At 40.2% G+C, this 14692-nt stretch overlaps 1 protein-coding gene across 2 annotated transcripts in view; it reads left to right on the plus strand.

Moving 5' to 3' along the window:
- The window catches only part of TTC27 (tetratricopeptide repeat domain 27), a 183541-nt gene that overhangs the window by 114501 nt on the left and 54348 nt on the right, over positions 1 to 14692 (plus strand). For both annotated transcript variants that reach the window (XM_060117082.1, XM_060117081.1), the window contains exon 13: positions 10408 to 10635. In XM_060117082.1, coding sequence (XP_059973065.1) covers positions 10408 to 10635 — 228 coding nt within the window. The remainder of the gene's footprint in view (positions 1 to 10407; positions 10636 to 14692) is intronic.

Raw genomic sequence — 14692 nt, forward strand, 5'->3', positions numbered from 1 at the left:
CTAACTGGCTGGAGTTGAGGAGTGGCTCCTTCCTTTGTATGTTCAAGTGCCAGCCTGCTTTATTCATTCTCAATAATTGGCAAGAATCTCTGGGCATTTGAGTGAGTGAGCCTTGCTCTAAGCACTGCAGGTTTTCCTGGTAAAGTAAGGAGAGTGTTATTCCAGCCATAATTCATAAGGTTCTGTGTAAGTCTTGGCTGACTTAGTTTTATGCTGAGATTCACTGTGCCTAGTCATTGCTGTAAAGTTGTATTAAGAATAGTAATTAGTTGTGTGGAATTATAAAATAAAATAGATATGTAAGATATGTATATATGTGTGGGTAAAGGAATGGTCTTTGGGGTTTGCAGGTTCCTGTAGGCACCCCAGGTTCATTGCAGCCATTTGCCACTTGAAGTATGCCTTTGCATGTTTGGGAATGTATTTTTATCCTACTTCATAGATGTTAAGATGACAAATTTCTTGTATTGTGTAAGAACATACATCTGTGTTTTCCAGTAGGGAAGCCAGAAATACCAAAGCTTTTCACATTCTGTGAAGATTTCTGACCATCCACATTTTGACACTGCAAAAGTGATATTACAAGCCCTTGTGCTTTATTTATGTTCACCGGGCACCTCTTTTGTAGTTCTTTATTTGATAATAAATTATATAAATTGAGTGGATAAGTGGAGGAGGGAAGAGAAAATAGAACATTTTGGAGAGAGTGAGGAAGACTGAGGGTGTGACTAATTGAAGAGAGCAAATATATTGCCTGCAAGCATTGCCCTTGGGGAAGATAAGTCTGTCAGCAGGATGAAGAGGTGTAAGTGCTCAAGGAGAAAGAATTGACTTATCTAAAGAAACGAGGGATAGGAATTTGAGGAGGCCAATTTAGACTAAGCAGAGTCACTGCTCTAGTGTTTCTTACCTTCTTCTGGAAGCTGCCCCACTCTGGCCCTCCAGACCCATCTTCCAGAATTGATATTATTTATTATTGATATATAGGCATTTATAACTGTAAATTTTCCTCTAAGCACTGCTTTCACTGCATCCCATAAGTTTTGGCATATTATATATTTGTTTCCATTTATCTCAGAATGTTTTCAATTTCCCTGTGATTTCTTTTTTGACTTACTATTTATTTAACAGTGTGTTGTTTAATTTCCACATATTTGTGGATTTCTCAAATTTCTTTGTTACTGATTTCTAATTTCATCCCATTGTAGTTGGAGAATATACTTTGTGTGACTTCTACACTTTCAGATTTATTGAGACATTTTATGACCTAACGTATAGTATATCTTCTGGAGAATGTTCTGTGTGCACTTGAGAAGAATGTGTATTCCACTGTTGTTGGACAGAGTGTCCTTTAAGTGTCTGTTGGGTCTAGTTGGTTTATAGCATTGTTCAATTCTTCTATTTCTGTCTTCTGTATAGTTGTTCTATTCATTATTAAAAGTTGGATATTGAAGTCTCCAAATATTATTGTTGAATTTGTATTTCTCCCTTCAGATCTGTCAGTTTTTGCTTCATGTAATTTGGGGCTCTGTTGTTAGGTGAGTATATACTCATAACTATTCTATCTTCTTGATAGAGTGAATATTTATCATTAAAATATGCCTTTCTTTGTTCTAGTAACAATTTTTGTCTTAAGGTGTATTTTGTCTTATATTAGTATAGCTACTCCAGCTTTCTTTTGGTTACTGTTTCCACTATGTGTCATCTTCCTTTTTATGTCTTAAAAATTTTCAATCTGTTTGTATGTCTGAATCTAAAGTGTGTCCCTTGTTGACAGCATTTAGTTGAATCATAATTTTAAAATCCTTTCTGCCAATCTTGCCTTTGATTGGAGTATTTAATCCCTTTACATTTAATTTAATTACTGATAGTGTAGGATGTATGTTGGTCATTTTGTTTTCTATATGTCTTTTTTATTTCCCCATTACTGCCTTCTTTTTGGCTTAATGGATGTTTTCTACTTCTAGTATACCATTTTAACTCCGTTGTCATTTCTTTTACTTTTTTTTCTTTTTGAGTTTCTTATTCCTTGTACTAGGCATTATTTAAAATAGTAGATTTTAAGTGTCTTTTAAGTCCATCATATGGACATCCTCAGGGATGGTTTCTACTTTTTTTTCCCCATGTAAGGGCCATACTTTCTTGTTTCTTTGTGTAGTCTCAGATTGGTTAGCTTAATGGTCAGCTAATGACTGGACAGAAAATTCCTTAAATGCCTAAATTAAGGAGTCTCCCAGTCTTTGATGGTGGGCTCTGGGTGTGTGTGTGTTGGGGTATGCTTTCAACACTTAGCCAGGCAGTTGACAACTCTGCCTTAACATTCACTAACTGCTTGTGCAAAGCCTCAGGGTCAGCCTGAGGTGAGAGTATAGGGCCTTCTCAGTTCTTCCCTGAACATGTGCACAGCCCTACACATGCATGGACTTCTAGATTCCCACCAATATGGTGGAGTTTTTCAAAGCCCTTATGTATATCTCATTCCCTTATTTTCCCTTAAGTGTTTTGTATAGCCTATTGTTTGCCCCAGCTGTTACTACCTCAGGCAGCTGCAGAATTAATTAATTGTCTCTAATTGTTTTTGACAAAGGGTTGTCACTGGACAAGTTCAGAGTTAGGTTAAATAAAGACAGCTTTGCAAGTGGGCTCTTCCAGGGAACCACCAGACAATTTTCTGGGAATGAAACTTCAGAGGAGCTCCAAATCCATTTTGTTCCCTCTGGTGGCTGCTTGGCTGATAATTTTCCCATGATAATATGCTGTTGGTTTTCAAGGCTAGTGCAGAGCTGGAGAAGAGGGAATAGGAATGGTACATGTTAAAATGACACAAAGCTTGCTGTTCTTACCAAGAGTTTTATCATTTTCTTGAATAAACACTCCCTGGTTTATTTCAAATCTTTGATTAATTTCCAGAGCTCTGAAAAAGTTGATTCTAACACTTTTTCCAGTTTTCTTTGTTGCTTTTATGGTGCAGGGAAATTTTAGAGGTCCTTATACCACCATTTTTGCTGATGTGAAAATAGGAAAAGTATTGAACCTGAAATCAAGGTCCTATTTTTCAACTTAGTATTTTTTGGTTTTGGGCTTACCAGTTGATCAAGGAATCTAAACTTGTATTTCTTTGTCTTAAAAATGGGCATATTAGTATCTACCTCTCAGAATTATTACAGAGGTTAAGTGAGATAATGCATTTAATAATGTGCTGAATAAAAACTAATCTGTAAATACTGTCAGATGGAAGGACACATAAGGCATTTAAAAGGAAAAATGAAGAAAACGATTTTGTCATTCAGGTTTTGTTTATGAAAGCAGAGCCACCTTGAGTATTTTGGGGAATAGAGGTTCGCTAAAAGAATTAGATATTACACACATGTGGGAAGGAAAATGAAGGAGTGAAAAAGGGAGTAAGAGGATCAGGGAAAGAATCATTTAACGATCCACTTGAAGCATTGGCACCAGTGCATCAGTCAGAACTTACAGGGGAATCTGAGAAGCCACGTACTTCCAGCCATTGAAATGGGAGGATGAAGAAGGAACTTGTGGAGAGGTCTGTGGAAAGCTGTTGGATCTCTGTAGCTACAAGCTCTGTGGGTCCAAAGTGAAGTGTCTTATGGTGGGCCCGGGGTTGCTGTTGGTTGGCAGGGCCAGCAAGTGGAAAGACACATAGAGCATGGTCAAGCTGGGATCTTCAGGACATCTCTGCCTCTTGTTTGATGTCATATTTAACCATGACAACCTTCCAAGAGTAAAGGATGGTTGTTGCTTTACTTCTGCCTTTCAAATCCTTAGCAAGTTTCCCTTCTGACCAACTCTAACACGAAATCAGAAGGGAAAGGGATTTTAGGAAACGTAGTTCCCAGCTTAAGCAAGTACATAGCATGATCTGGTACATATGACTATGCAGTGGTTTAGTCCTTTTACTTGGGAGTTTACTTATTTGGAAAGTGACAAACTACTAATAGGCCCAGAGTATTGTATTTTTTAAATACAATTAATTAATTAATGTTTCTTTTTTTGGCCAGTTTTTTGGATCTTAGTTTCCTGACCAGGGATCAAACCCACTGGACTGCCAGGGAATTCCCAGACACAGAGTATTTTATAGATTGTGTTGTATATGTAAAGAAGAATTTCTGATTTGGGGGAAACATACAGTTTCTTCAAAAGAGGTTTAGATATTGAAGCATTCTTAGGGCATATAAGAACAAAAATAACTAGAAATAATAACAAAAATAACACATAAACATTTATTTTACATATCTTGCTTTATTTAATAGATGAGTTCCTTCTAAGGAACATATAAAATGAATTTTTTTTTTTTTTTTTTTCTTTTTGCGGTATGTGGGCCTCTCACTGTTGTGGCCTCTCCCGTTGCGGAGCACAGGCTCCGGATGCGCAGGCCCAGCGGCCATGGCCCACGGGCCCAGCCGCTCCGCGGCATATGGGATCCTCCCAGACCGGGGCACGAACCCGTATCCCCTGCATCGGCAGGCGGACTCTTAACCACTGCGCCACCAGGGAGGCCCTAAAATGAATTTTTATAAATGAAAATTTTCCTAATAACAAGTTACGGTGACAAGAGTATGTAATTTCCAATTGGTTTTTGGTTGACATTGGCATATAATTTTTTATTTTAGTTTCTTGACTTTTATTAGCATGATGTCATCAAGACTGGTAAGGTCTAATGGGATAGTGAGACAATCAAGGTCCTTGCAGACTGAATTATACCATAAGTCTATGTAATTCTGAGGAAAGACAGGGAAAGTCTACTTCTCTCTGTGCTAGTTAAAGCCCACTGCATTTGATGTTGCCTGGTTATTGGGTAGAGAAAAATGTATTTGCTGTATCAGTACCTGTTTAGCATATGTCAAGAGCTGTGATTATTTGCTACAGTAAAGAGATCCTGTCTGGAACAGTAGCTATAATTAGAGTGCCATTACATTAAGTTTATAATAATCTATGACATTTTCCAGGACCCGTTTGTGTTCTCAATTTAAATGGGTAGGTTAAACGGCCCATGCACACACGTACAAACACACACACTTTGCATTGTCTCTCAAGTTTTTGATAGTGGCACACATGTCTGTGATTTACATAGATAATGTGGTGTTGCTTTGGGTTTTCTCTTTTAATGAGGAGAAGCAGCTTCAGAGGCTTTCACTTGGCCCTTTATTCCGAAGTAGCACTCACTGTGGACTCTGCTTGTTGCTGGATGTATGTAATTCACCTCTGTATTCAACTAGGAAAGCGACCACTGGGTGGGTTCGGGACTTAGTCCATCCCATGGTAGGCTTAGTATCTCCCATAAACCCACTAACTCAACATGGTGATATTCTGGGTCCCCAGGGATTAGCAGTAACTAAGAGCTAATCAACCCTGAAGAGAAGAGGGATTTCTTTTTCCCCAGGATACAATTACCTGGTAAATGGTTATAATTACTTATTTAGGGAAGAAGAATTGTGTTATATACTTGTTATGTTATCACAGGGTCCTTTCTCACCAGTACTGAGTTGCCTGCTTATTTATTTGTTTGCTTATAAGAGGCTCTGAGTCTGTGAAATGACTCAGGGATAGGAATTGGGTGAGAGACAGTGTTTCAGCATGGTGATTCATGTCAGACATCTAGTCTCCAAATCTAGATTTTTTTTTTAAGTCTTACGTAGATCAAGTTGTACTTAGTTGGCTGTTTATCTAATTTGGTTAAAAATCTTTATGATCAGTTGGCCATCACCTGTGATCCATGCTAGTCACACCGTTCTACTTATCACTCTGGCTGTGCCTGTTACAAAGAACTATGTTCATCTTGCTTCCAGGGGCTATCAGCAAGTCTACTACCTTGGCTTCTGATCATCCCCATTGAAATCAGGAAGCTCATTTAATAGAAGGACCTCTCGGCTTTACCCCCAGCTTACATAGGATATCTCCTATAGCACTTTTCAAAATGCTGATACTCCCAGGTACAATGTATTTCTCAAAGTCAAGGTGAAAGGAGTATCCCCTTGGCCTTAATGGGGGATACAGGTAGGGTGGGTAGTAGGTTGCAAATGATAAATTAACAACAGCCTTTTCTTCTAAGTTGTTGGATTCTTTCTTCCATATTACACCAAGGAATTTTTGGCGTCTCAGCCTTAGTTTTGGCCATGCTTGAGTCTTGGTTTTAGTCAAGCAGTTGAGCAAATAGTTTGGAACCATCCCCAGCTGCTTGAGTTAGAACTGTGAATCAAAATTTTCTGATGAGTATCTACATAAAGCTGATTTAAAATTATGATCCTCTTTGTCTATGGTCTAGCTCCCTTAGAATCTTTTTCCACATGGTCCCAAGGTTTTCTCTCTAGAAAGTAACAAAATCTTGCAGTTCTTTTTGTGTATAAACCCATTTACACGTCTGGAGGCAGTGAGGGGTGGGAGGGGTTAGGTAATAGGAGAGAACTGGCATTCTCTTGCAAGGTAACTCCTTGAGGTGTAGTTGTTACACTGTCCTTAAGCAAGGTAGCACTAGTCTTATCAGATAGGGGAGGGTTGCCTCTGCTGGCTTAGGAAACTCCATAGAATCTGGGGGTTTTCTGTTACCTGAATCATCCCAAATGTCCCCATTTAAATTCTTGGGTCTTGCTCTTTTATGATCAGTGTCCTCTTCTCCTGGCCATGATGAAGTAACTGGCACTAGAGTAACCCTCTTGCTTTAAACAACTGTTGCAGTTATTATTGGTATATAACAAACCACATCAAAACATAGTGACTTAAAACAATAGTGGTCGTTGATTTCATTGTTTCTGTGGAACAGAAATTTCGGAAGGCCACTTGTGACATGAGAAAAGTGAGGTGATACAATATTAACTCTAAATAAACTTAGATCAATTGAAGACGCACATGAGTAGCCCTAGAGCAATCATGAAAATTTAATAAAATGATGTGTAGCTAAGAGGCAATAGAGGAAATAAAATGAATGAGTAAAGCATATTTGATTAACCCAATCAAATGCCCTAACTTTCACATAGAACTAGTGAAACTGAATTCATCCTATATTGTAATTCAGCAATCCTATAAGAGCAATGCCTGCATCTGATTTTTGCCTGTACCAGCTTGGCAGCTACAAGGAAAACAAATTCTTTTAGGAAATTATAGAAATTCCCTGGTTCTCTGGCCTTGAGGATTTAGAACACTGAGTGTCGTTTGCTGTGTTTGAGCTGTCCGGTGAACTCAGGACCAGCTGACCTACCTCACAGTCTTGCGCTGTCTCACAACGTCCTGTCACTCAAACTGCAAAAGCCTTGCCTTAGATCGGTGCTTCATTCTAAGCTACCGCAGGTGATAATTTAAGTAATCCTTTCATCACTGGATGTCATGGACTAGTGATGTTAAACCCTGTCATGATCACTGGATCCTCATTGTCTTCAACTCCAACCAGATCAGATAACCAATCACAAACTTTCACTTTTTTAAAAAACATTTTTATTGGAGTATAATTGCTTTACAATGGTGTGTTAGTTTCTGCTTTATAACAAGGTGAATCAGTTATACATATACATATATCCCATATCTCTTCCCTCTTGCGTCTCCCTCCCTCCCACCCTCCCTATCCCACCCCTCTAGGTGGTCACAAAGCACCGAGCTGATCTCCCTGTGCTATGCGGCTACTTCCCACTAGCTATCTGTTTTACATTTGGTAGTGTATATGTGTCCATGCCACTCTCTCACTTTGTCCCAGCTTACCCTTCCCCCTCCCTCCCCATGTCCTCAAGTCCATTCTCCAGTAGGTCTGCATCTTTCTTCCTGTCCTGCCCCTAGTTTCTTCATGATCTTTTTCTTTTTTTTTTTAGATTCCATGTATATGTGTTAGCATGCGGTATTTGTTTTTCTCTTTCTGACTTACTTCACTCTGTATGACAGACTCTAGGTCCATCCACCTCACTACAAACAACTCAATTTCGTTTCTTTTTATGGCTGAGTAATATTCTATTGTATCTATGTGACACATCTTCTTTATCCATTCATCTGTCGATGGACACTTAGGTTGCTTCCACGTCCTGGCTATTGTAAATAGAGCTGCAGTGAACATTGTGGTACATGACTCTTTTTGAATTATGGTTTTCTCAGGGGATATGCCCAGTAGTGGGATTGCTGGGTCATATGGTATCAATATCAAAAAAACAAACAACCCAATCCAAAAATAGTCAGAAGACCTAAATAGACATTTCTCCAAAGAAGATATACAGATTGCCAACAAACACATGAAAGAATACTCAACATCATTAATCATTAGAGAAATGCAAATCAAAACTACAATGAGATACCATCTCACACCTCTCAGAATGGCCATCATCAAAAAATCTACAAACAATAAATGCTGGAGAGGGTGTGGAGAAAAGGGAACCCTCTTGCACTGTTGGTGAGAATGTACATTGATACAGCCACTATGGAGAACAGTATGGAGGTTCCTTAAAAAACTAAAGTTTCACTTTTTTCAGGAGTATATTGAAAGCAGTAACTTCTGTACCCAGTTACTGTAATCGTCATTGTTTAATTGCAGACCACAGAATCCACTCTAACAGTTTAAAGCAGAAGTGGGAGAGTGTGGTATCAAATTTCAGTGACATGCTGTCAAGAGAAATGCCTCAACTACACTGTAAGGTCATTTCAGCAAAAGTCCTGCTGTGGCTACAATCTGTTGTACACAATTTGGTTGAATACATACACATATATACGTAACAATAAATATATTAAATACAAAGTATATTGAAATGTACCTACTGAAAAATCAATATATCGAATACGGAATTATAGTTAGATACATTAATAATTGCTGTATTATCTGTGAATAAAGGAATTATATGGATTATATTTGAAAACTTCATGTTTATTTTGGCCGTTTAGGACTTGGAATTGTTTTCTCTTAGAACCTGTTTTATAAATTCCGGTTTCATTTTCAGACTAGCCTAAAAGACCTACATAACCCATACTGTATCAGAAATGCAAAAGAGGCAGTGGCATCCAAAGACACTTATAGAAGCACAGCCGTCTTTTAAAAGATTTCACAAAAATTAGACTGCTTAAGACTTAAATTATAGATATGTTGAACCTAAAGAAAATAAGATATACAGACTTTAAGATTGCCAGCCACGCAAGTTAGGGGGTCTAAACTACCATTTTAGCTACCAAAGGATGGCTTCCTGGATGTCTACATCCACTTTGGCCAGGGCTGTCTTGGCATATTTGGTGACCCCACTGCTGTTTATGTGGAAGTATTTGTGTGTGAGGATGGAAAGTAGAGCTGCTACCATGCTTCTTGCCCTCTGTTGAAATTAATCAGAAATGGGGGTAGGGGTGGGTAACAGACATGGGTGGGAGAAGTGGGGTAGTATATGTCACAAGTACAGAGTTAGCTTGGGTGACAAGGTGAATCCGAATTGTGGACACATGAGAATAATACCCAAGCCACGTACTGAGGATGGTCTTTCATTTCTATAGTGAATGGACTGTCTGGAAGCAGATAGGTCTCATGTTGGCAAGGTTTTTGTTTGTTTGTTTGGCCACGCTGCACAGCATTCAGGATCCTAGTTCCCCAACTGGGGATCAAACTGTGCCCTCTGCAGTGGAAGCACGGAGTCCTAACTACTGGACCACCAGGGAATTCCAGCAGGTTTTATCTGTGAGGTGTAGTTCGGTTAAGAGGTAGGTGTTTAGCAGTGCCTATTAAATTGTACCCTCTCCCTTCTTTTATAAATTTTTCAGCGATCCCAGGCTCCTGAAGCATAACATTTTTATTTATTTATTTATTATTTTTTTTTTTTTTTGCGGTACGCGAACCTCTCACTGTTGTGGCCTCTCCCGTTGCGGAGCACAGGCTCCGGACGCCCAGGCTCAGTGGCCATGGCTCACAGGCCCAGCTGCTCCACGGCATGTGGGATCTTCCCAGACCGGGGCACGAACCCACGTCCCCTGCATCGGTAGGTGGACTCTCAACCACTGCGCCACCAGTGAAGCCCAAGCATACCATTTTTAAAAAGGGAAAACATACTTTTCATTGCTCTTGGGTGGAGGTGAATTGAAGGCTCTGCTCTAACAAACGGTCACAGTGGTGACATCTGGAAGAGGGAGCAGGGAAAAGGGGAGCTAAATGAATCACCCCCAGTATCATGAAGTCAGCCTCTCCGTGGGGCCCTTCCTTGAGGATTCCAGAGGCCAGTGAAGCGTGTTCACCTCTTACTTCTTGTTCCTCTGTTCCTTGTACCATATTGATCTTCTACTGTTCCTCTCTTTTTCAGCCTGTGTGCCAGATGCATGAAATAAGCAGGTCATCTCAAACTTTGAAAATAAAATTTTGGATCATGTGACATAAAAGATTGTATATGTGCTAAAAAATAGGCATTTGTCACTATTCAGCAATTTAGTTATTTCTGTTGTTATTTCTAGGCAGAAGAAATCCTCAGGCAAGAGCTGGAGAAAAAAGAAACACCAAGTCTATACTGCTTGCTTGGAGATGTCCTTCGAGAGCACTCTTACTACGACCAGGCCTGGGAGTTGTCTCAGCACCGCAGTGCTCGCGCCCAGCGCTCCAAAGGCCTCCTCCATCTGCGAAGCAAAGAGTTTAAAGAATGCGTGGAGTGCTTTGAACGCTCGGTGAAGATTAATCCCATGCAGGTTTGACAGTTCATAAAGCCTCATCTGCTCTTGCCTTTCTTTGATTTTGACTTACTGAATGAATACCCGTTTTCTTTCATAAAGACTGGGGAGCTCATCTGTGAGCTAAGAACCTAGCCTTGAAAATACTTCTTGCTTGTCACTAAGAGTGGACAGGTTGCTTTTCTCTTACTCGCTTTCTTTTGTGCTTCTTTTATTCACTTTTCTGTTTCGTTTTGTTATTTCTCTCTGCTAACTGTCCTTAACACAAATACAGCTATTAAAGTTAGGCTCCATTTTGAGTAGATATACTAGGAAGGAAGTGAATGAGAGTCAAAATTACAGGCAGTGAAGGACTCTGCAAGTAATTGTTGATGTCAGTAATGAAAGAAAAACCTTTATATAAAAAGGGTAACATATAGAATGGGTAGTTGATCATTTTAGGAAAAAAATGTCTGTATTTACATGCACAGAAGCATTTTTAAATGTTTAAAAAAATTTTTAAGATTTGAAAAAATAATGCAAAAGGAACCTGGATCTTTAAAATAAGTAAGTGCAAGAGAAATCCACAGGAGAGGACCTAATTTTGAGGGGAAAGAGATCAACCTATTTTGTATTTAATGATACTCAGTTAGTTAAATGTGTTTTTTTTTTTTTTTTTTTTTTTGCGGTACACGGGCCTCTCACTGTTGCGGCCTCTCCTGTTGGGGAGCACAGGCTCCGGACGCGCAGGCTCAGCGGCCATGGCTCACGGGCCCAGCCGCTCCGCGGCATGTGGAATCTTCCCAGACCGGGGCACGAACCCGCGTCCCGTGCATCGGCAGGCGGACTGTCAACCACTGCGCCACCAGGGAAGCCCAGTTAAATGGTTTTATTCCTAGAAATGGTTATTTTTTTTTACCAAACTTTATGACTGCTTTCCCAGTCACCAAAGTCACACATACCTGTCAACCATGCTCCTGACAAACATGCACACCGACTTGGTATAATTTTAGTTATAATACTAATTTAATATCAGCCACTAATATTTACTGAGTACTTACTATGAGCCAGGTGCCTCTCTGGGAACTTTGCCAGTATTTGAACCCAGACAGTCTCACTCCAGAGCCAGCAGTCTGTTCTTTTTTAAATTGTGATAAAAAGCCTGTAACATAAAACGGTTTACCATGTTAACTCTTTCTAAGTGTACAGTTCAGTATGTGAAGTACATTCACTTTGTTGTGTAGCCATTGCCACCACCCATCCCTACAACTCTTTTCATCCTGCAGAACTGAAACTCTGCACCTAGTAAACAGTAGCTCCCAGTTCTCCCCCCACGACTCTAGTCCCTAAAAACCACTCTACTTTCTGTCTCTATGAATTTGGCTACTCTAAGTACCTCATATGAGTGGGATCATACAGGATTTGTCCTTTTGTGACTGGCGTATTTCACTTAGCATAACGCCCTCAAGGTTCATCCATGTTGTATCATTTGTCAGAATTTTCTTTCTTTTAAGACTGAATATTTCACTGTATGTACATACCAGTTATTTTATCCATTCATCTGTCGATGGACACTGGGTTGCTCCTACCTCTTGTCTGTTGTAAGTAGTGCTGCAATGAATGAAGGTGTGCAGAAATGGTCACTTTTGAACTGGGTAGACTTGAGGCATATCTTTTACATTGAGAAAAGATCAGAACACATTTTTTTTTTTTAATGACAGGTTGAGCTAATTGCTTACTTTCCTCAGTCTGGGTAGTGAATACAATGAGAATCTTTCTCATCTGTGAGCTGGTGAGAAGCCTGGAGAAGAGAGTAGGACAGGTGGGAGTACAGAATATCAGCAGAAGCTGACAGTTGCATTTCGCAGCAAGAATGCTTAACATAGAGTTGGTTTTTGTTGACAACTTGCTCTATCTCAGAGTTCTCAACTGGGGACGATTTTGTCTCCGGGTCCTTTGGCAATGGTGGGGAGGTGAAGGGGTGCACTACTGACATCTAGTGGGTAGAGACCAGGGATGCTGCCAAACATCCCATAATGCTCAGCACAGCCCTCCACAATAAAGAATTATCCCGGCTAGAATGTCAGTAGTGCCAAGGTTGAGAAACCCTGCACTAACTTGATTATCACTGGACACTTTTTTTTGGTAGAAAATAGAACTCAGTATTGTGTTACTAAAATTTTACTTCTATGGAAAACTGTATCGTATCCTTGCTTATCTGTTTAAAGTTTACCCAACCACAGCTGCTATAAGGAGTGGGGAAAATAAATTCCCTCCCTTAGCCACCATTGTCTAAGTTAAATCACACACATGAATTGTTTTCTCAAGCACACAGTCTCTTAACGTCCAGCCTTAACATTGTCCTCCTGCCTCACTGGCTAGTCCTTCTCAGTCTTCTTTGCTGGTTCCTAGGGCGTAGTTGTTGGGCTGTATATCTCTGTCTACACTCACTCCCTTGATTTAATCTAGTCCCATAGCTTAAATACCATCTGTATGCTGACAACTCCCAAAAGTTTATTTTCAGTCCTGTCTTCTCCCCTTGACTTCCGTATCTCACTGCTTTCTCAGTCTCCCCATTCGTTACTCTGACTAAACATTTCTAATATCCGAAATACTGTTCTCCCCCTCCTAAAAGCTTTTGCCCCCAAGATCATCCCCATCCCTGTAAGTGGCAGCCTGTTTGGTCTCGGAGTCGTCCTTGATTTCTATTTCCCTCATATCCCACATCTAATCTATCAGCAAATTCTAGGAGATCTGCCTTTCAAATATATCCAGAATTGGACAACTGCTTGCTACCTGCCACCATTCTGGTCAAATACCCATCACCTCTCACCTAGTTAATGTATTCCCTCCTTACTGGTCTTCCTGCCTCTGTCTTGTTACAATCTGCCTATACTCAGTGAACATCCAAGTTGATCCTTTCAAATGCAAGTCATATGTGTCATTCCTCTGCTCCATCACCAGGTCTCTGACTGGCTCAAGGCTTTGCCAAGCCTAGCCCCTGTTGCTTCTTTACCTTCCTCCTCCCATTCTCCCCCTCACTCACCCCACATTAGCCTCTTTGTTCTTCTCTGAACATTCCAGGCACATTTCTGCCTCTGGGTTTCATCACTTGCTGTTCCTCTGCCTGGAATGTTCTTCTTCTGGATAGATATCTGCATACCTTGCTCCATGACCTCATTCACTTCTGGGATCAAATGTCACTTTCTCAGAGAGGCCTTCCGTAATCATTCTATTTAAAATCACACCCTCACTTTCCACCCTTACCTTACATTCCTTATTTTCCTTCCCTACTTCATTTTTCTCCATAGTACTTAGCACCTTCTAATATTATATATAGCTTACTTAAAAAAAAAATCTTTTTCTCCTCCACTACAATGTAAGTTCTGTGAAGGTAGAAGTTTTCATCTGTATGGTTTATTTACATTTTCCTAGTGCTTATAACAGGGCCTAACACATATTGGGTCTTTAATAAATAATTGTTGAATGAGTGAACAAATAATATCTTCAACCAGTTATTCAATCAAATACATATTAATTGTCTGCTGTACACATGGCATGGAATCAGAGGAGGAAGCAGTAGCAGCAGACCACCAGATGGCCTGGTTTGTACCCTCTTCTACAATCTAGTGAAATGGACATAGACAAAGCTAGCCAACAGTATGAGGCCTCAAAGAAAAACCCAGAGAGTAATTTTTAAGACACTACTTTTATAGAGGCCAAAGAGACTATTTCTGCCTTTTGTAGACAATGATGAAGAGAGGATGGTGAATTGGGCTTTGAAGGACACATAATACTTGAATAGGCCAATGGAAAGGCAGTGGTGAGGGCATTCCAGGCAGGTGAACAGTATGAGCCCAGCCCTGGAAACACAAAGAGAAGGGGGGTGCGCGCGCGCGCGCGCGCGCGCGCGTGTGTGTGTGTGTGTGTGTGTGTATGTATGTATGTACAGAGTGTTAGTGAATAGGCTAGTTTTTTAGAGTGAAAGGGCATAGGGCAGTCCCAGTGGGAAAGTGAGACTGGAGCCAGATTATGGAAGGTCTTGAAGGTGAGGCCTTTGGTTTTTTTTATTTGGCAGGTAGGAGGCTATTAAAGG

The sequence above is a fragment of the Mesoplodon densirostris genome, chromosome 14, assembly GCF_025265405.1.
Source record: "Mesoplodon densirostris isolate mMesDen1 chromosome 14, mMesDen1 primary haplotype, whole genome shotgun sequence".
Taxonomy (NCBI): Eukaryota; Metazoa; Chordata; class Mammalia; order Artiodactyla; family Ziphiidae; genus Mesoplodon; species Mesoplodon densirostris.